The sequence below is a fragment of the Cavia porcellus genome, unplaced genomic scaffold (genome assembly GCF_034190915.1).
Source record: "Cavia porcellus strain 051 isolate PalLab524CR breed Dunkin Hartley unplaced genomic scaffold, mCavPor4.1 scaffold_31, whole genome shotgun sequence".
Classification (NCBI taxonomy): Eukaryota; Metazoa; Chordata; class Mammalia; order Rodentia; family Caviidae; genus Cavia; species Cavia porcellus.
The window spans coordinates 8,797,984-8,819,756 of record NW_026947514.1 but is presented as its reverse complement, the minus strand read 5'-3'; the positions used below and the strand labels follow the sequence as shown (position 1 = coordinate 8,819,756).

Here is a 21,773-nt window from a genome sequence, read left to right as displayed (position 1 = left end):
TCTTTTCTTTACTTTTCTGGAAAACCTCATCCATGGACAGATACCCAGGAGGGCACAGAGCCTGCCCTGAGCTGAGTCAAGGGAGAGAACATTGCATGGACAGCGTTGCCATAGGGAACCTCCTGGTCCCCTCAGTGAGTGACAGCTTGGTGGACAAGTGCCAGGATTGAGTAGTGACCCGGTGTTTTGGGAACACAGAAGGAGAGTTGCTGATTCAGCCCAGGGAGGCGGGCAGTGTCAGAGGAAGAAGGTGGGGCTGCCGTGGTGAGCCTGGTGGGGTGGGCGTCGGGCTGGGTGCCCTCTAGGCACTGCCACAGTAGCACAGGGAATGGGAGATGGAAGGTAGCAGCTCCCAGCCACTGAGTGCTTCTGGGCTGCCAGGCGCCATTGCCAGGCTCTAGGGAAGCAGAGACTCACACACAGAGGGATAGGAGATGCTTCAGGTGATGCCAGGGTTCCGCCCGCAAGCAGTGGGCTCCCAAGCCCAGTGGCACTGTAGGCCCACAGCACTCGTGGTGAGGACCTAGCTTTCCCCATCAGGATTCAGGGCTTGCAGGGGGAGCTGCGGAGGGCTTGAAGGAGACAGAGCTCTGATGCAGGACATTTTGAAACCAGGCCTTAGGAGCACCTGATGGGGGCACTGTCAGCATCCCCAGTGTCACTGCTCTGCCCCGTGGTGGTTACTGCTTCCTAGGATTGGCTCGAACAGGGAAGACCTCTGGTCTTGCCATGAAGTCACCACCCTCACAGGGAGGGCCCTGGGGACTCCTGTGCATCCCCTCTGGAAGTGCCTGTCTGTTCTCCGGCCCTGCCTGACAGCTTTGTGTCTCAGGCTGGCCTTAACTGGTAGCCTTGGGCAGGTCCCTTTACCTTTCTGAGGCTTCCTAAGGAGAATAACCAGGGGGACAACCCTGGGGGGCCAGGAGCGCTCCCAGAGCTCAGATTCTTTTTTCTCTTTCTTTCCAAGCCTTCCTTGCTCCGGCCTCTATTGTAAATTTTAAGAAATACTAATAACACGTGTTCGCAGTCGCTGATGAGCACATTCATCACAGGGACCGATCTCTTGGGTTCCCCTCCCCTTTGCAAAATGAAATGCTCTTCCTCCTCGCGGTACTGAGGATGGAACCCTAGGCCTCATGCATATTAGGCAAATGCTCAGTCACTGAGCCACCTCCCGAGCCCTTTTCGCTTTACTTCCTTTTGACACAGGGTCTCTCCCAATGAGCTAGGGCTGGCCTCCAACTTGCACCCTTCCTGCCTCAGCCTTTGGAGTAGCGGGGAATCACTGGTGTGCACTGCCACACCCAGCTAGAGAGTCGTCATGTTGCCACTGTCTCTGTCACCACACCCCACTGGAGTGCACTCCCCAGACAGGGCGAGGAGAACCCCAGCTGTAGAGCTGACGAGGCCTCTGGCGACGTGCTTGGTCTCCAAAGCCAGGAGTCTCCTGGAATGCGCCAGTGCAAGAAGATGACAGCTCCTGGGGCCATCTCCAGGGCAGGGCCCGAGCTGAGTGTCACCTGCAGCCCTGACGTACCCACTCACACACAACCTAGGCATGCTGTGGCCTCTGAGGGTAGGGACCCTCTCAGAGGTGTGATCTCTCCTCCACAGGACCGGGTGGACCTGCTGACAAGGGTGGCCCAGGAGCACGAGGAGTACCAGGCGGCCGTGGACGAGTTCCAGCTGTGGCTCAGGGCGGCAGTGGAGAAGGCACAGGCCTGTACAGGCAGTGGTTGCCAGCTGCCCACTGAGCTCCGCCTTTCCACGCTGCAGGTGAGCTCTGAGGGTCCCAACCTGTGGTGCGTCTTATGTCACCATCTTGTGAGGCAGGACATCCAGGACATGCTGCCTCCCCTCAAGGCCATCTGCCTCCTCTCAAGGTTAGCCAAAGGTTCTGGGGCAAAGCACATGGGAGCTCATGCTTGATAAAAATCTCTGAGGCATCTGGACCACAGGACCTCAGAACCACAGGTCTCTAGTACACCTGGCAACGTCCAAAGAGCTCTGTTTGTCACAGCTGAGGCTGGGCGCTGCTACAGGCTTCTCCTGGGTGGAAGCTGGGGATGCTGCTCAAGGCTCTGCACCACCCAGGACAGTGCCCACGACAGTAACCCCACCCAAATGTCAGCAGTGCCCAGGGGTAAGAGCCCTGGGTGTCTATCAGGTCTGTGCATAGGAGATCTGTGTCCACTCTGGACCTTGTCACTAGTGTGTGGCTTTGGCAAAACGTCTGCCTCCTCTGAAGAGTGAGTGTGTAGATTACCTTCAGTAATTCAAAGGCCGCAATTGTAAGGCACCTGTACTTTTTGGGGTGAGGATTGAAACAAAGTCTCAATATATAGTTCCAGCTAAACTTGAACTTACTATGCAGTCGAGGCTGGCTTCAAACTCACAGTGATCCTCCTGCCTCGGCCTCCTTAGTACTAGAATTATAGGTGTGTGCCACTGCACCTGGCCTGTTTCTTTCATAGTCTTTATTTAACTTACCTTTTAAAAAAATATTAACATCATCTATAAAAAATATAGATCACTGTCATAAGTGGAAAAACCAGTGCCATTCATAACGTGTAGATAACCATGCAAATAAAGACCACAAAACCAAGAGGTGCCTCTAGGTTCTGGTAGGCACCATAGCATTGCCTGCTGCTGGTTCCACACCTGTTGGTTGGAAACGAAGATTCACAAGTGGAGAAAGTGCTGGAACCAGAGGGGCACCCACCAGACCTTCTCCTCAACCAAATCCACAGGCTCAGAGAAGGCTGGGGAGGGGTACGGGTCCCGGAGGCACAGTCCACCCCTTGGCTGTGCCCCGCCCACTCCAGCCCATTCCCAGGTCTGCTCTAGAAAGCATCTGAACCTGTGCTCGGCCCCCTCGAAGTTTCCCATCACCCCGGCCCTGTCTCCCATAGGACCTTGCCAAGGATTTCTCCCAGGGGGAGGAGGCACTGAGGCGGCTGGAGGCGTGGTCCGCGGGCATCATACAGCACACCTCTCCCTTGGGCGCTGAGAAGATCGCCAGGGAGCTGGAGGAGATGCGGAGGGTCCTGGAGAAGCAGCGGATCCTCTGGGGGGAGGAGGAGGCACAGCTCCAGGACCTGCTGTCGTCCAAGGATGCCCGTGAGCGGCAGCTCCGGCGGCTGGAGGCCGAGCTCGGAGAGTTCCAGAAGGGCCTCCAGAGGCTGGCCCAGGGTGGACTGGAGCCCTCAGTGAAGGGGAAAACCGCAGGGACTGAAGATGAGCTGGTGGCCCGCTGGAGGCTCTACTCGGTAAGCAGCGTGTGGCCAAGCCGGGGAGTGGTCAGGGGTGCAGACCTCGGGTGGCTACTGGGCTGTGACATGGGATGTGACAGAGTCACCCCAAGCCTCAGCACACTCGCCTGGCTTTCCTGGTCTTTGGGATCTGAGTTTCCTGAGTGGTGCTTGACAGGCTGAGTGCCCGTATGAGGAAGCTGAGGACTTTGGTGAGCTCGAGGGAGCCAGTCCTGCCCTTGGTGACAGGTTTCTCCACCTGGTCACACACCCAGCTCACACTCAGCCCCTGCACACCTGCACTGTCCCCTGGAGGAGCCTCATTGCCCCCTGGGGGTTGTCTTGTCCTGCAGGCGTCGCGGGCGGCACTGGCCTCGGAGGAGCCTCGGGTGGCCCGGCTGCAGGCCCAGCTGAAGGAGCTTGTGGCCTTCCCTGACCTGCAGCCCCTCTGTGACAGTGTGGTGGTCGCCATCCAGGAATACAAGAGGTACCGGAGGATGGGAGCCGTGGGACTCAGAAACTGGGGACATTGATTACAGGTCCCCGCTGGGGTCGGGCACTGTCCCTTTTGATTTATTTTGAACTCTGTTCCCAAATGTTGCTTCTTCCTTGTGGGTGGCCTGTGCATCCCTCCTGATGAGTTTCTCAGTGCCATTTAACCCTGGGGGCTGTGCAGTAGATGACACCAGCCTTCGCCTCCGGTCATAACCATGCAGAGTATGAAACCCCGAGCCTATCTCAGGCCTCGCTTTGTGGCACTGGGCAGCGGGTAAACGTGGCGGGTCCACAGTGTCCGGCAGGCAACGCACAGGTGCTTCACACAGTGCTGCTGGGTGCGGAGTGTGAGGCGGGGGGGGGGCCCACCTTTGCTTTGGGCCCCTCAAGCCACAGCAGCGCTCAGGCCCCAGCCTGTGAGACAAAGGTCGGGGTTGGCTCCCTGTGCTCACAGCAGCCACACAGAGTGGCCCAGGGTCTTCTGTGGCCTCCGCTCTCTCCTCCTGAGGTTTTGGGGCTGGGGATCCATGTCGGGGTGCTGCACCAGATATTTGAAAAATTACGAGAAATTATTACTTAGAGAATCTTTCTTTCCAGTATTGGGGGCTGATCTCTGGGCTTTTACACCAACCTCCATCCCCAGTGCTTTTTTTAAAACGTTTATTCTGAGACAGGGTCCCATGAAGTCTCTAAATTGCCCAGACTGGGCTCAAACTCTGGGTGCTCCTGCCTCAGCCTCCCAGAGTGCTGGGATTACAGGCCAGCACCAACATGGCCAGCTATTTTGAAGAACTTATTTGAAAAATTACTTGTAGAAATCAATTGTCAGCTGTGGAAGCAGGAGGATTGCCACAGGCTCAAGGCCAGCCTGAGCTACATAGCGAGATCCTGTCTTAGAGAGACAGAAACAGAGAGAGAGAGAGAGAGAAAGAGAGAAAGAATGAACCAGTGCTCCAGATGATGGCATCTTCAGACAGGCTTCTGTTCTTCCCAGAGGGCAGCAGCAATCTAGGGGAGAGGCAATTTCCCCTGCAGTCCCAGGTCACGAGGCTGGGCTGCCAGGCTGCTGGAGGGCGGTTCCTCTGCAGGCCTCTGAGGTCCCAGCTCAAGGCTAGCCAACTCCCACACTGGCCCCTTTCTCAGAGCTGGCACAAGCCTAGCTCAGATCTGCAGTTATTTCATTTAAACCCACAAATGCTCTCAGGGGCAGAGTAACTTTGGATATGGACTCATATTTCTACTGTTTACTTCATTTTAAACTCATATTAAGCTTTTTAAATTTTTTATGTCCCCAGTTGAAAGGCCAGGGTCTCATTATGTAATACAGTCTGGTCTTGAACTCACTAGGTAGCCCAGACTGGCCTCAACTTGTGGAGATCCTCCTGCGTCAGCCTCCTGAGTTGCTGGGATTACAGGCATGTGCCATCACGCCTTGCTTACCTCCTCCTCTATTTGTGGGAGAAATCTCCATGCGTTATCTCAACAAGTACTCACAGGAGCGCTATGGGAGGGGCCCTGATTTCCAGTAGGGTAAACTGAGGCTCAGTGACTAAGTCACTGCCTCACTTCAGGCTCCCAGCTCTCATGCTTGGTCACACATCTCACTGGTACAAGAGCCCAAGGAAGCCCAGGAGCCCACGCTCTGTTCTCAGTGACCATGGCCATGACCATGGCCTGTCCATCTCGGAGCGCCCTGTCCCTCCCACCTTCGCCTTGTCCCCTGGCCCCCGCCATGCCTGCCCCTGCACTGACCCCTCTCCTCTTCTGTCTGCACCCTGCCGGTCCTTGCAGCATGAAGGGGAAGAGCACCAGGCTGTGCAACAGCACCAGGGTGGAGCTGTGGCAGCGTTTCCAGAGACCCCTCCGTGACCTGCAGCTGTGGCGGGCCCTGGCCCAGCGGCTCCTGGACGTCACTGTCAGCCTGCCGGACCTGCCCTCCGTCCACACCTTCCTGCCCCAGATCGAGGTAACCCTGCTCTGGCCAGGATGGCCTCCTCACGTGGCTGGGAGAGGCTGCCGGCCATTGAGCAGTGGGTCGGCCCCTCTTCCAGGGACAGCCATGCTCACAAGTGCACAAAGGTCATCCTCAGTTCTTGTGCAGAAGGCTAAGCACAGTGTGACCCCAGGACTCCTCAGTGACCTGCTCCCACCCAGAAGTGTCCAGGGACTCTGCTTTAGGACCCCAGTATCAGCCATCCTCCAGGGTAGCATTAGTGGTTGCAGACCATTACCTATATGGTGGCTGCAAGTGACAAAAAACCTGACAAGAGGTTGCTTAGAACACGGAGCTGTTTGGGCAGACTTACAGCTAGACAGTGTCACCTGGCTTTTTCAAGTGTGAAGCCACATCTCTCTTTCTGGCCCCAGAATGGCTGCTGCTGCTCCACACATGCATCTTTTTTCATAAGCAATAATATCTGCCATGTGGGGACAAAAAGGCTCCCACCATAGCCACACTCACTGTCTTGGTTACTTTTCTCTCATTGCTGGGACAAAATACCCAACACCCAAATGAAGGAAGGAAAGATTTATTCAGCTCACTGTTTGTGGAGGTTTCTGTCCATAATCAGCTGGCTCCAAGGCAGAGTGGCATGGCACAGGGACAACAGTTCAAGGCAGCAGCCAGAGCAAAAGAGGGAACGAGCAAGCCTCTTCTCCCCCTTATATTGTATGCAGGCACCCCCACAACCCCCACCCCCAGGGCAGGTGTAGCACTCAAAAAATCCCTGCACCCTTCACTTGCACAGGGTGAGGATGTTCACAAAGTAAAGATCCTGGCTCCCTGCTGAGTTTCTCAGTTAAACTTCCAAACTGTTCAGGTTGACACCGTGCATCAGCAGTAACCCCACTGTCCCAGGGAGATCTGCACAGCAGGTCCTTCCCTGCTGCCCTCTGGAAAGGACAGAAGCCTTGGCTCACAGCCCTCACATCTCACTGACTGCACAAGGCCACGTGAGTGCCCCAGGGCCAGGGCCTGGCTGAGGAGGTGGGAACTGCCGGGGCCAGTTGGTACCACTGTGCTCTAATCCCGGATCCCTGGCTGGGTGCCTTGCTTCCCAAACAAACGCAGCCTGTTTGGTGAGGGGGCAGCCGGCACCGTCTGCCTCCGTGCCTGGCCACACATGGCCCGATTTGCCTGTAAACCCATTTTATTACCACCGAGCTCTGCACGCCATCCAGAGATCCTTAGAGAGAGAAGATGCGCCTGGTGTCAGCCCTCATACCATATCGATTTTCAGTCTGGTTTTAAAAGGCACCCGTAGCCAGCCTTGGGGAATATAAAGAAAACAAGCCTCCAAATCCCACAAGCCACAGGACCCCTGTCAATCTGCTGGGCCACTTCTGTCACCTTTCCTGTCCAGCTTGGTATTAGCTGGAGAATCATTAACCAGGCTTGGCACCCACCCACTTCCGAGGAAACTACTCAGCCATAGACCAAGCCCAATTATAGAGCACTTAACCTTGTGATTTGCCACGTGGGGCTCATGTTAGCGGAAGAATTTGTTTTCTCTCTCTGTCGCTTGCTTTTTCTCAGGGTCTTGCTATGAGACTCAGCCTGGCCTTGGACTCACTCTGTAGCCCAGGCTGGCCTGGAAATTGTGGCAAATCTGCCTCAGCCTCCAGAGGGCTGGGATTACAGGCGTGCGCCTGCACCACGCTCAGCTCTCCGTTGTTTTAAAGGCGCGGGGCAGAGTACAGCCCTTCTTCCGAGGGCCGGTGGGCCCTTTCGCCACCTCCCCAGGTTCCCAAAGACAATGGTGACGTTCTCAGAGGTTCCCCTCAAGACTCTCCAAGGAGAATTTCATGTGTGTCCCAATCTCAACGTTAGGTCAGAGCATCCTAAATCTATGCTTTCTATCTGATAAAATCCATTTAGACGTTTCTGGGAGACACAGTCGCCCAGAGACGGGAGAGTTAATTATTACTTCCACGTGTGTAGAGTTACGTCCCAGAGCTGGAGCTGATATTTTCCCCTCACAGCTTTCACCCTTTCTCAGGCACCATTTAAAAATGACTCACACGGAAGCCATCCTTTTTAGCAGTGATGTCACTTTCCATCCTGTAGGGTGTATAATGCACTTCCACAAATAGACATGTTGAGTCTTTCCGGTTGTCAGTGTCATAACTGAGATGGGATAGAGAGCTTCCATGTCTGCCATTATCCTCTTTTGCTCAGGAGAGACTGATTGCAGGTCAGAAGTCAGGGTGTGGTTGGCTGGGGATGTAGTTCAGTGGTATAAGTGCCTGCCTGGCAAGGGTGAGGTCATGAGTTCGATCCCTGACACCAGAAAAACAAGCTAGTGTGCTCGTCAAGGTCATTCCACTCAGGGGAGGCTGAGCCAGCCATGCTGTGGGTCGCAGATTCTTGCTCACACCCTCATCCCTGCTTTCCCCTGGGCTCTGGAGCCAGCTTTTTGAGGCCGAAGCACGGGGGGATGCGTCCTTGATTCAGCCCCGCCTGACCTCCTCGTGAGGGCTTTCCCTGCTCTAGCACCAGAGTCCTCTTATCTCGTTCTGGCCAGTGGGCTGAGAAGCAAACCAGGACCTCTGCAAGGCCAGGGGGAAAGCTGAGTCTTTCTGGAGTGTGGCCCAGGGCCCCGTGCCCAGGAGCTGCAGGTGGGGCCGGGGCCTGGACTGGCCTGGCTGGCACTGGCCTCTGTGTGCAGGCATGTCCCACAGCAGCACCCTGTCCTGCCTGTAGGGAAGCGGATCCCACAGCTGGGGCGCAGTTTGCCAGTACTGCAAGGGTTGGACTCAGAGCCTTTGCACCCAGCTACGTCCCTGCCCTTTTCCAAATTCTGGTCTAAGTTGCTGAGTTGCCCAGGTTGACCTCCAACTCCCAAGCCTCCTGCCTCAGCCTCCTAGAGTGCTGGTGTTACACCGCGGCCGGCTGTTCCTTGGTTCAGTCCTTATGTTCAGCCTCAGGATTGTGTGGATTCTCTGGGCCCCTCCGGAACTATAACACTGAGCCCTGAAAGGTGGGCTGTGACCACATTCGAGGTACCAGTGGGGGTTCAGTTGTCACTGTATCTTTCTGGGGAGACTCAGGCCTGCCACTCGTGGCTGGGGAGTGTCCCTCCTGTGCGTGTGCTGGACATGGGCATGTGTCCAATGTGATTGGTGTCTCATTGAAACCCTGTACCAATCCCACGATCTGGGCCTCTTTTACAAAAGAGGAAACTGAGGCTCGCAGTGCCTCAGGCCTCCCGCTCACCTACCATCCAAATGCACACTCACCACTCTCCAGCCCGGGTTCTTACCTCCTGTGATCCAGCACCTGTTTTGGATAAAGGGGTGGACGTGACTCCCCCAGAGGGCGACGCTGACCCGCGTGGCTTATCAGAGGCCCCAGGTCCTCACTGTCAGGCCCCAGTGCAGTTGAATCAGCTGTGTACACGATGAGCTCCTTCCAGGAACTGCCCGCCCATGGAGGGCTGTCTTGATGCCACCTCCTCCAGGGAGCCCTCTCTGATTGGCTTTACTTTGAACGCACCCCCAGCACTGGTCAGGCGTTGCTTAGGAACACAGCCACTTTCCCCCAGGATTGCAGCGACCTGCCTGGCCTGGGGTCTTTGACCTGCTTCTAGCTCTGTACTGTGATCAAGATCTTCAGTCTGGCAGATGCAGGCCAGGTGCAGGTGCCAGACCATCAGTTAGAGACCCAGAAACTCATACCTAGAACAGCCAGAGAGGCAGCAGGTACCCAGGGGGTTGAAGGGCTTTGGGGTGTGAATGGGGCTGGCATAAGGTCAGCCTCGGCTTTCTGGAGGAGGTGGCCCTGGGCTGTGCAAGTTCAGGCTGTGTGGAGGCCACCGTTGTGACCCGAGTGGCTTGAGTCCCGACAGCCCCCCTCTTTGTCTCCTAAGCATCAGTGAAGCAGCAGCCCACGGAGAAGTCACCCCCTCCAGGAAGGCTCCCTGAGTCATGGGGGATCAGTCTCCCCAGCTGTGCACCACCCTGGAAGGGGGAAGGGGTGATACAGGGCGGTAGATTCCTACTCAGGCTTTGGGAATGGGATGGATGAAGGGTGGGTGGACCATGAATTCAGGGCCTCCTGCATTCCACCAGCCCCAGTCTGCAGCTTCCTCCCAAGCCTGCCCTGAGAGGCGGCCACCCCATGGTGGTAACCAGCCCCGCCGGTGTTCCCGGCTCTCCGGACCCTGCCACGCTGTTCAGGGATGCCTTGTTCCCCTCTTCTGCAGGCGGCCCTGGCAGAAAGCGCGCGCCTGAAGGAGCAGCTGGCAGCACTGCCACTGAAGTCGGATCTGCTGAGCGGCATCTTCGGCCAGGAGAGAGCCTCGGGCCTCCTGGCGCAGGTGGCCGGCTGCATGCAGGACCGGGAGCCGCTGCACAGCAGCCTCCTGCAGAGGAAGGGCAAGCTGCAGGTGAGGGCAGCGGGCAGGCAGGGAGGAGCCCAGGCTACCTGTGCGGGCCCCAGAGGCCGGTGCTCTGGGGAGGCTCTGCTGCCCCTGGGTCGGGAAACAGCCAGGAAAATGGATGGGCACAGCTGTGTTCCAAAATAGCTTTATTTACACAGACGGGGGTGGGGTGCTAGCCCTGTTCTACTGTTCTAACAGGGCTTGGCCAAAGCGTTACACCCGAGCCCAAGGCACCGGGGGCTCAGGCAGGGCTTCCTACACACTGGGCACTGGAGCAGGAGCTGGCCAGCAGAAGCGCCAGGCCCTGTGGGCACCCTGAAGGTGCGGCTTCCTGTCCTCTGTCCCCAGGGTTTACTTGCTCAGCACAAAGACTTCGGAGCTGCCTTCGCGCCCCTGCAGAGGAAGCTGCTGGACCTCCAGGCCAGGCTCCAAGCTGAGAAAGGGCTTCAGCGGGACCTTCCAGCAAAGCAGACCCAGCTCCTGCGGCTGCAGGTAAGGGGCGCCAGTGTACCGAGCAGCAGCGCCCTCCTGTGGCCGGCAGACAGCGGCGGCTGCGGCTGAGGCTTGGCGCTGACTTCCTGTGTATCTGATGGTCTCGGCCTCAGCAGGCCTTAGGCACCCAGAACTGCTGGTTCTCTTTTTATTATTGCTACAATTGCTCGCACATATTAATGATATGAAGTAATGAACAGAACTGCCGAGGCTTGGCCCTAGCAAAATAATACGCGCCCTTTCATTTCCCCCTCAGTTCCAAAGTCTAACAGCGCTTAGTTTTAAAATGACTTCACTGATGCTCCCTAAGACTGCAGAGGCCTTCCGCTGAATAAGCCCCTCCTGAGAGGGAGAACGTATGTTCCAGACACCTGGGGACGGTGAAGGAGCTGATCACTGCTCTTGGCTGAATAAAGAAATGGCTTTTGGGGCTGGGGATTTAGCTCAGCGGCATAAGCGCCTTCCTTGCAAGTGTGTGGTTGTAAGTTCAATCTCTGGTACCGATAAAAACCCTGTTTTTTGAGACAGGGTTTATCTGTGTAGCTCAGCCTGAACTCACTGGATAGTCACAGGCTGCCCTCCTGCCTCAGCCTCTCTAGTGCTGGGATTATGGGTGTGTGCCACCAAACCCGGCTCTTAGCTCCTTGTTGCTTTTTAAAATGCATGCAATACTGTGATTATCCTTTTAAAACCCAAGCACACGCCCACATATAAACAGGGTGTGCGCTGGGAGATACTGAACATGTCATATGTGGGGCTTTAAAGCTGAAACTGGGGCGGTGTGTTTCCTAGCAGAGGTGATCACCACATAGGAGTCCAGTTGGGCATCTGTCCCCCGAGTTGCCGTTTGGCTGTGCACAAAGCTGATTTTCATCATTTCCAGAACTGTTTTCTTTCCAGAACCGGGAATTGAACTCAGGACCTCCTGCTTAGCAGGCTGGCGCTTTGCTGCTACTGAGCTATATGCCTGGCCCTTCCATAATATTTTCATCTGATTTTAAAATTCCTCCAGCCCCGAGTGGGCCCAGCAGACCAGCCATGTGGTTCAGCCACAGGTGTAAGGTGGAGGGGGCACCACACTGAATCCCGAGACCCTGCACGCAGATTCCTGTCATCATCAGCCGCAGGGCGAAAGATGCCACTTCTGTCTCCACTGCAGGGCCTGCAGGAAGAGGGGCTGGAGCTGGAGGTGCATGTAGAGGCCATGAAGTGTCTTGTCCAGGAGGACTCCAGCCACCAGCACAAACTGGACCAGCTTTGCTCTGACTACGGGGCCCTGCGCAGGTCCCTGGAGGTAAGGTCTGGAGGAAGGACCAGGCCCGGAATCCTACATGCCTGGGGCCTTTCTCCCTCTCATTCCTTTTTTTGGCTGGATGGGGGAAGCAGGTAGCTATGGGAGGTGAGAGAAAATCTCACTACGTAGCCCAGGCTGGCTTGGGATTCATGGAGATCCTCCTGTCTCAGCCTCCCAAATGCTAGGATTGCAGGTGGGGCACCACCACACTTGGCTCCTTTGTGCTTTCTGACCCCTTTATTTCCTTCCCTCCCTCCCTCCTTCCTTCCTTATTTATGTAACATGAGTATTAAGTGCCGCCTACACACTGGGCACTGTTCTAGGCGCTGAGGGCGGTGGTGACATGAATGGTTCGGTTCTGCTCTGTGACAAGGGCCCGGGAGACACAGCGCAGCGCATCCTGGCGCCTTCTGCACTTGCTCCCCAGCCCTGGGCCGCCACAGAGCCGCGCCGGCAGTGCCCTCTAGTGGCCACCTGAGCACTTTCTTGGATTCACGCAGGATTGATCGCATTTCCGGTGGAATGGAACCCCAGGCTCCTTGCAAACTGGCAGGAGACAGGTTGAAATGCAGACCCTAGGCCCGACATAGGGACTGAAGGGGATGGAGGCCTGGCTGCGTGAGCTGCGGGAGCCACACCTCAGGGAAACCCCCTTCGGGATTCTCCACCCCTGACTCCACACACCAGGCTTTAGCCCAGCACCTCTTTACAGGCCTGAAACCTACAGATCATATCATTCTAATTCACAGACAACTCAGAATAGACAAGAGAGCTGGATAAAAGTCATGTGATCTCTCTAGCCAGGGCAGGGGCTCAAGACATTAGGATATGGTCAGAAGGTGCCCCTGCAGTCAGGAGGCTGAGGCAGGAGGATTATGCAGCCTGGGCTGCATAATGAGTTTAAGCCCATCCTGAACTGTACAGTGAGATCCTGTCTTAAAGGAAAAAAAAATACTGCCCTCTGCTCACTACCACATAAATGATGGCACAACCAGCTGGGATGCAGGCTTCAGAAATGTGTAAAACTGTGTGGGCTTGGCTGTGGTTTGCACGCTCGCCATGGTGGAGCCTGTGCCCAGACAGAAGAAGCAGGCTGTGACCCCTGGAGACCGGCGCTGCAGGAGGTTGTCTGTGGGGTGCAGGGCAATTCTGCAATGTCCAGCTGTCCTTTCTTGGTGCCACAGGAGCCCCAGGCACTGTCCTTGTCCTTCCCACAGCAGCTGTACTGCCCACCACTGCTCTCCAGAAACAGCCCCACCCATGGAGCCCCTTGGTCTCAGTGACACACGGGGCCTGGTCACTGATTCCGCTGAGCCCATGAGCAGCTGCTGGCCCCGGGGCTTGGGTGGGGGTAGAGCAGAAGAAGCAGCCCCCACCCTCAGGAACCCAAAGCTGCAAAGTGGGCTCCCAGGCCAAGCTGGCTAAGTAGCGGCCCTAGGAGAGCATCATAGGGTTGTCATGGTGACGTTCTAATCTCATGGTCCTCTGGATTTATGCTTTTGGTCCTTCTTTAAGGAGAAAATGCCCCTTGTTGTTTTGATACTTGATACTTAAAGAGAGTTGCAGTGGCCTTGCCTCTGTAGCCATGTGCCCTGGGCCAGGTCACAGCTCTGTGCAGCAGGGAGCACTGAGGGCCTTTGGGCCGGGCTCAGTACCATGGTTGGGGAAGAATGGGCTGAGGGCACGCCGCTGGCAGAGTAGATTCAGTGCATGTTCCATGGTTGGCCGAGCACCACGAGGCCCTGGGCTGGGAAATGGGGGCAGCAGTCCCTGGTGCCAGAGGGTCCAGGCAGAACGACCAGGAGGATGGAGAGTGGCCACCCACTTCTGGGTACGGTGCCCACCTTTCCTGGGGACAGAGGAACAAGGCTCAGGCCAAAGGGCCAAGCAGCTGATGGGCCCAAGGAAATGGAAAGAAGGCGGGCTCAGAAGCTTCTCACTGAAGTGTAGTCCTGTGCAGAAGAGCAAACTTACAGCATTAGACAGGTCCATGCTTACGGCGCCCAGGGAAAATGCAGTCACACCAGCCTGCCCCGTGCCTGCCAGTCACTGTCACCGCTCCTGACCGCTCCTGCCCACCCCCATGGAACAGGATAGGTTGTTTTCCTGAGGGTGTGGCTTCTTGCTGTCCGGGGATGGCTATCAATTCATCCACCCACTGCATGTGGCACCACACTGACCCCTTGGAGTGACCCCTCCCTCCTGGTCTTTTGTCAGCAGACAGCATGAAGCTGTCGTGACAGGCAACACCACACAGGAGTCTTTGGATAAAGGCTCAGGGTCACCTGCCAGGGGGGTGATGGCTGGGTCAGAGGTCAGGTTTACCAGATGCTGACAACAGTTTGCCCACGTGCTTGTGCCAGGCCACGCTGCCCAGGTGTGGTCGAGAGCCACGATTGTCCACCCTTGTCTGGCCTTGGTGGTTTGGCGCTTGAACCAGAGGTGGACTCCTGGGTGATGCCCTTGTGCTGGGCCCCAGCCTGTGGCCTGGTGCTGGGTGGGGCTGGGGGGAGGGTCCAGGTGGCCTGGACATCCTACAGGGCTGAGGTGATGCCTGGACCATGGCTCAGAGCCCTGGCTTTGGGTGTCCACAGGACCTTGTGGACAGGAGTCAGCAGAGCGTGCGGGAGCACTGCACCTTCAGCCACCAGCTAATGGATCTGCAGCAGTGGGTCGCTGTGGCCACACAGACACTGGAATCACACCGAGGGGACTTGGGCCTGTGGAACGCTGAGTCTCGGGAAGCTGGGGTTGAGGTGAGACGGTGACTTCCTGCCCTGGGCCCCACACCACCACGAAGGGCGGCTTCGTTGGCCAAAGCTCCCACAAGGGGAAGGAGATGCCCCCAAGCCTGACACCTCACACTATCTGGCATCTCTGTCCTTCAGAAGCTGGTGGCTGAGTTCCCGGAGAAGGAGGCCAGCCTGGCGCTGGTGGAGGCGCACGGCCGGTTAGTGATGGAGAAGTCTTCTCCAGAGGGCGCGGCCGAAGTCCAGGAGGAGCTGAGGGAGCTGGCAGAGTCCTGGCGGGCCCTGCGGCTGCTGGAGGAGGAGATGCTGAGGTGAGAGCGCCCCCACGGGCTGGGCTGGGAGTGGTGCCAGGTATCCGTGGGCATCTGCACGCTTGGGGCCAGAGGGTGATGCTGGCTGGGGTGGGGGGAGCTGGGAAGGGTCCTAGATTTCGAGTCTCAGTTTCTTCATCTGCGCCTTCGTGCCAGGGCAGCTAGCTGGGTTCAGAGGAAGAAGCCGGGCATTTGGGGCTGCCTAATGGCTGCTGAGACCGGAAAATCTCCTGCCACCTTGCGGTCCCAATGTAATTACTTCTTCCGTGACCCTGGGAGTCCCTGTCATATTCCTGTCTTGAGTGGGCACGCTTTGTCTTCCCAGCCTCATCCGAAACCGGCAGCTGCAGAGCTCAGAGGTGGACTCCGGAAAGAAGCTGGTTTTCACCAACAATATCCCAAAGTCGGGCTTTCTCATCAAGCCCCTGGATCCTGTCCCCGGGCGTCGGTGTAGTGGTCCTTCTGCACAGGTGTCGGATCCAACCTAAGACGTGGTGGGGTCTCTGTTCAGCCACCTCCACGCCCAGCCCTGGGACGTGGGCCCTCCTTTCTCATTTGCTCCAGCTGTGGCCCCTGGAGCACTTGTGCCACTGCAGAGAGGACCTCAGGGGTCCCCGACTGCAGAGCTGGGCCCCTGGGCAGGTTGAGGTTATCTCTGAAGGTCGTCACACTGTGCTGGTCCTCGCCTCTGTGCAGTTCTAGCCACCCCTGCAGGAAGGGAGGAGGTGGAAACCTTCCTCCTGACCCCAGACTGCGAGCCAAGGTCTCCCAGGAGGGTGTGTTCTGGGGATGTGGCTGTGTTCTGTGAAAACTGCGTGGTGTCCTTTATCACCTTCCCCTGTGACCTTTGAAAAGTTAAGCCATGCTGAAAAGAATATTACTCTTCAAAAAAAATCCCGTCAAGCCGGGCATGATGACACATGCCTATGCAGCTATTTGGGAGGCTGAAGCAGGAGGATTTCTTGAGCTTAGAATTTCAAGGCCAGCCTGGGCAACAGAGTGAGACCCTGTCTCCAAAAAGAATCAAATTATTTGCTCTCCCACTCCCTCATCCCCTGTGCATTTGGATGCAGAATTGCCTCCAAAGCACCCGTACTGAGTGTTACTCTGTTCCCAGGACGGGGCTTGGAGCCTGGGTGCCCGTGAACAACGTGCTGATCTCAGACAGGTTCTCAGACCCAGTACAGCTGATCACAGCACGCATTCTGCGTTGCTCGCAGTGCCCCGGGGGCACTCAAGCTGCTGGTTTTGGGGCACAGCTTGAGGAGCCTCGGACTGTGCTCCAGGTCTTTGGCAGATGACCTCGTTGCTAAAGAAAGCTTGGAGTAGAGTTGGGTCACTGGTTGTGACCTAATTCCCGGGCAGGGAAGTCCTTCTAGGAGCAGTGGGGATCTGTGACAGTGGAAGAGGGGAGCCAGGTGTTGTCCAGGCAGAGGGGACAGTGGGGAAAGACCCAGAGGGAGGAAGCACAGGTCTGCAGGCTCCAGCTCAGGTGACAGGGAGGCAGCTTGACATCCAGGGGCCGGCAGAGCCCGAACCCGGCAGCTGGCAGGAGCCTGGTGGAAGGGTGTTCACTGGGTGGCCGTCCTGGAAGAGGGTAGTGACGTCCACTAGGGAGCCAGGGCAGTGACGGCGAGGAATGCTCCTGGCCCCTATGTGGCAGTGGCCCATCCCTCACACCAGCCTCCCCCACACCCTTGGGCATCCTGTCCTCATCCCTCCAGCCTCAGTGGCCTCCCCAGGACCCAGGGCCTATGGGCCTTGCTTCCCTCGGTCACTTTGGTCATGTGACTCCTGTAGGCAGATCTGCTGGAGGAAGGAGAAGGCGGCTTTGAAGATGGCTCCCAGCTCCTGAGGAACTTTGAGCAGTGGCTGCGGGTGGAAAATTCCAAGCTGGTCAGAATCATTGCCATGAGAGTCACCTCGGCCAAGGACGTGAGGACCAGAGAGGCAAAGCTGCAGGTGTGTTCTCCTGGGGTTGGCACCCCTTAGATGGGCTGGTGCCTAGGGAGTTCTACGGTGGTGTTTTGTTTGGTGGTGCTGGGGATCAAACCAGGGCCTTTGCACTGAGCTGCATCCCAGCCTTTTTTCATTTTTATGTTTTGATTTTGAGGTAGGGTTTTGCTAAGTTGTCCCAGGCTGAGCTCGAACTTAAGACCGTCAGGCCTCAGCCTCCCTTAGGGCTGATTACAGGCATGTGTCACCACACCCAGTTCCACCAGGGGCTCCTCAAACAAGGGAGCACTGTATATACGATCGATCATTTGAGAGCTTTTCTCACTTGCATATGAATAATGATTTTATATTTTAGAACTTCCCCTCGCATTCATCCATTCAGCCTCTGTCTCTGTCTCCCACTCAGAAAACCTTACTGTTAATCCTTTGACACCTGTATATCAGTTAGCTGTTGCTGCGTAACAAAGCAGCCCATAGCTTGCGATTTAAAACAAGAGCTGTTTAACCTGTGACAGTGACTCTTGGCAGTTTAGACTGAGCTTAGCCTGGCTTCCCCATTTCAACAGGCCAAGACGCTTCTGCTGGGCTCCCTCACTCATCCTCCTGCAGGACACAGCAGAGGCAGGCAAGGCACTTGTAGGCCTAGACTTGAACCAGGTTGCATAACTCCTAGGCAGAGAGTCACAGAGCCAGCCCAGACTCAAGAGGAAGGAAAAACAGGCTCCCTCTTGGTGAAAGGGACACCAAGATCGTGTCACCAAGCGCAAGGTTATGGCTGGGGTGGGGATGGGGGTGGGGTGGGGGGCCAGGGTCATATCTGTCCGCAGTCTGCCCTGACTCCCCCCCACTTCACTGCTGCCCCTGGTTACCCACGTCCATCTGTGCTGCTGTAGGAAACCGGGTAATTTCTAATGAGCAGGGATTTATTGGCTCACAGACCCTAGTGACCCTAGTCCATGGTCTAGGGTCTTTCTGGAAAGTTGTTACCTTCTCTTTTCTTTCGATATCATTTAAACAAATATGATTCCTTCTCACTGTGAGCTTTATGACTCTGCCGCTCTTGTGTGTTTTTGATCCTACTGTTTCTTCACGTTGGGTTCCGAGCATCTTTTTCTGGTCCATCTTCCAGCTTACTAATTCTTTTTAACAGTGTCTTACTTGCTATTATGTGTTTCTGTCGAGTTCTTAATGTTTGTTATTGTAATGATCAGATCTAGAATTTCTATTTGGCTCTCTTGACAGTTTTCTTGGTCACCTTTCTAGCTCCCAGGCCCTTGCTGAAATGTTTAAGCTTGCCTTAAATTCACTGAACCCAGTGAACATAGCTGCTTCATAGAGTGTCTTGTAATTCTGGGTCTCGAGGCATTTTCAGAAGGTTTCTGTGGGTGTTATTTTTTCTTTCTCTTGTCCTTGGTGTCTTGTGTCTATAGGTGGCTGCTTTGATTGTGTGCTGGACATTGTGCTTGACAAAATACACATAAGGGTAGTCGGGGATTTAGGATAATCTCTTTTTCCAGGAGGGATTTTGTTGGCCACGGCCAAGAAGCAGGGCCTTTATTACTGTGGGACTACTGGATCCAAATCAAGGCTCGTAGCTGCCTGGACCACTGAGCTGACCTAGAGCTGGGCTGCGGGTCCTCACAAGCCCAGGTTTTCTTCTGGTTCACCCTGCTCTGAGGGTGGAGCCTGTAGGGTCTCAGCTGAAGGAGGAGGGCTTCTCAGAGCCCAGACTGTCCTTCATGTCCGTCCTCTGTGAGTCTACCACAAGCACAGATCTGCTCTGCAGCTGCTGTCCTGGGGGCGAAAGCAGGCTGGACCCAGAGTTTCCTCCTCCAGACCCCCATCCTTTCCCAGTGTTATTTGGGTTTGCTTTTGGGGGTCCTGGGGATGGAAGCCAGGACCTTGTGCTCTGCCCTGGAGCTGTACCTCCAGCCGCCCTTTCCCGAGGTCCAGCCTGATGACCTCTCTTTCATCAGCTCTTCCCTGGCTCTGAAACATTTTTAATAATCCATCCTCTGGGAGTGATTTGATCCAGTTACCTAGTTGCCTGTTCCCTGGAAGTCCTTCCCAACCACCTCTGCTGCCTAGATTTGGTACTCACCCCTCATGCCACACCTCTGCCCACCTCCAGCGGGTCAGAAAGACCCCAAGCTTCCTCACTCGGCCCCTTTGGTCTTTCCCAGCTCGCATTCTAGTGGGTGCTGAGCAGCTATGCACGGAATTCTATGCTGCACGGCTCATGAGCCAGGCACAAAAACAGGGCTTCAGCCCAGCCTGCTGCATGTGGAGCCCGCATCCGCCCCCTCACACTATCTGTAGGAGCCCTGAGTCTAAGGTGAACACAGTACTCTTATTTTGACAGAAATACCTGCCTTATCCAACACCACTTGGCCGCACTCGGCAATGCCAAGAGCAAGGCACATTCCCCTGTGATCCCCTTTATAATGGTGGCGACCCTAGGTCAGCCTCCAGAAGAAAGTGGCCCTGGATGTCAGGAGCTGCAGGAGGCGCTCTGTGTCCTTCTGGTGAGCAGCCACCAGCCATGGTTTGAATCTGTACTGATGACGGTCCCTCGGTTTTTCTGCCACACCTGTTCCTCTCTGCCAAGTCGCAATTGATTGGTGTCCCACGGGCCAGGTGAGGTGTCTTGGGCCACCTGGGCTGCACTGTGACACTGCCTTCCCCCCAGGAGCTACAGGCTCAAGTCCCAGAAGGCCAGCGTCTCTTTGAGGATGTCCTTCATCTCGGGCCCTCGGGAGCTGCCTCTGAGGAGCTAGAAGACCTGCGCTACCGCTGGATGCTGTACAAGTCCAAGCTCAAGGATGCTGGCCACCTGCTGGTGGGTGCTGAGCCCCGGGAAGGGCCATGGTTGGGACCAACTCACACAAGGGAGGACAGCATGACCTGCAGCGCTCGGTGCTGGGCACCCGCATACCAGGCTGAGGTGGCCACTCCGTCATACGGAGGTCCAGGTCCCCAGCACTTGACTGACACTGTGTATTTGGTCTTCTCACCTCATGAGGCCAGCATCCCCGTGACACACACGGTGACCTCACAGTCCGCTCATACAGAGCGCTTGCTTCCTGCCACTCTGGGCTCATTGTTGGAGATCACCTCAGTTCTTCTGGCCACCTCTGCCAGGGCAGCCGCATCCCTGTCCCCAGAGAGAAACCTCGAGAGGCCGAAATGCCTGCCCAGGATCACACTGCCAGGCAGGCTCAGAGCTGGCCTTGAACCCGCACCTGTGTTGTGGATGTGGAGCAGGGCAGGTACAGATGGCATCAGGAGCCCTGGGGTCCACCTGCACCTCTCTGCTCATCTGCTGCGTGATTCTGAGTATACACATTCCCCTCTTGGCTCCTGTGCTGACTATGTAAATAATACCAACAGCCCCACTAGTAATAATAACCCTCGTGGGGTGCTGTGTCCTCATGTCAGCCCTACAGAGCAGACAGCTGTTATTCCCTGAACCAATGAGGAACCAGAGGTACACAGGCGAAGCATCCCCAGTCCAAGAGGGCCACAGGGCTAAGGCCGGTCCTTTCCAAGCTCAGCTCCAGCTCAGCTCCAACACTGCAGGCTCTTTGGGCCCGGAAGCAGCCACTAGGTGTCAGCCCAGCCCCAGCCAGCGGCAGCCACAGCCGGCCAGACGAGGCCCGCAGACCGGCTCCCAGCGGCCCCAAGTGTGTTAAAAAGCTCGTTAAACCCGAGCCCTGCTGGCGCGGCTGTCCAGATGACCAGACATTCTAGAGAAACACTCCCTTGACAAAATGAATTTCCATTACCGGCTCAGCTGGGATTTGCGTTTTGCTCACTTCTCTTGTTTTCCCGTTTTTCCCCTCCTTCAGCTGCAGAGTTCTGCAGAGGAGTCAAGCGCATTCCAGACGGTAAGAGTCGCCATCTGCTCGCACGGCTAGAGGGTGGCATGCCTGGAGAGCTGGTGGTCGGTGCTGGGCTTTCCAGAAGTTTCCATGAGTCCGAAGGGGTGTTTGGGGGGAGTCAGAAGCCTAGGTGTGGAGAGGGGACTGGCAGAGGCATGCAGAGTATGCAGCTGTGAAAGAGGACATGATGGACATGGGACTCTTAGCCCTGAGCGCTTGGGGACACACATGTTGGGAAAAGAGGAGGGTGCTGCTAATGATGGCTGAGACCACGGGTGTCACCAGCACCTTCCCAGGGACGGCTGGCTCCAGCCGCCTTGGTGACGGAGGGGCGTGCTGGCTCTCGGGACACAGTGGGGAGGGTGGAGGAGGCCTTGTTCTACTGGGTTGGCGTTTCCACTTTGCCCGCTGTGACTGCTCAGAGCCCCGCTGTGGGGTGGGCAGCAGCCGTGCCAGCAGAGACGACAGGAAGAAGTAACACTGCCGTGGCTGTGGGTGGGGATTCACTATGGTGGGAGGTGACACTGGAGCAGGCTGAAGGTCCGTGCAGCTGGAACAAATGTGCTGGTGTGCTGTGTTCACTGGCCGCCTCTCTCTCTCCCTCCTCTCTCTCCCCTCCTCTCTCTTCTCTCTCTCATTCATTCTGCCAGTGGGTACTGGGTGCTGACTTGGTGCCACGTCCTGCCTGAGGCACTCAGAACACCTCCTTGAGCAAGAAAGCAGCAGTTTGTGCCCCTAGACTGCCCACCTGGCCAGGCAGAGAGGGGGATCACGGCGGCCTCTCCACCCACAGCACAGGGGGAGGCTCTGCTCTGAGAGCTGGGGGACAGTGACAGTGGCTGGGAGCTTCGTAACCCTGAGGCTCAGCACATTTGTGGCTAGCGGTGTTGGGCAGGACTCTGGTATATACATTAGGGAGGCGCCAGGTGGCTGTAAAATGTGCTTCTTCAGGCTACATTTAAC

General features: G+C 56.4%; 1 protein-coding gene across 4 annotated transcripts in view; it reads left to right on the top strand.

Moving 5' to 3' along the window:
• The window catches only part of Syne3 (spectrin repeat containing nuclear envelope family member 3), a 78,196-nt gene that overhangs the window by 47,777 nt on the left and 8,646 nt on the right, over positions 1–21,773 (top strand). For all 4 annotated transcript variants that reach the window (XM_063241012.1, XM_063241015.1, XM_063241013.1 and 1 more), the window contains 13 exons: positions 1,615–1,776; positions 2,913–3,269; positions 3,605–3,738; positions 5,538–5,712; positions 9,950–10,132; positions 10,475–10,618; positions 11,778–11,912; positions 14,507–14,668; positions 14,801–14,973; positions 15,299–15,443; positions 16,774–16,935; positions 19,619–19,768; positions 20,778–20,816. In XM_063241012.1, the coding sequence (XP_063097082.1) occupies positions 1,615–1,776; positions 2,913–3,269; positions 3,605–3,738; positions 5,538–5,712; positions 9,950–10,132; positions 10,475–10,618; positions 11,778–11,912; positions 14,507–14,668; positions 14,801–14,973; positions 15,299–15,443; positions 16,774–16,935; positions 19,619–19,768; positions 20,778–20,816 (2,121 nt within the window). The remainder of the gene's footprint in view (positions 1–1,614; positions 1,777–2,912; positions 3,270–3,604; positions 3,739–5,537; positions 5,713–9,949; positions 10,133–10,474; positions 10,619–11,777; positions 11,913–14,506; positions 14,669–14,800; positions 14,974–15,298; positions 15,444–16,773; positions 16,936–19,618; positions 19,769–20,777; positions 20,817–21,773) is intronic.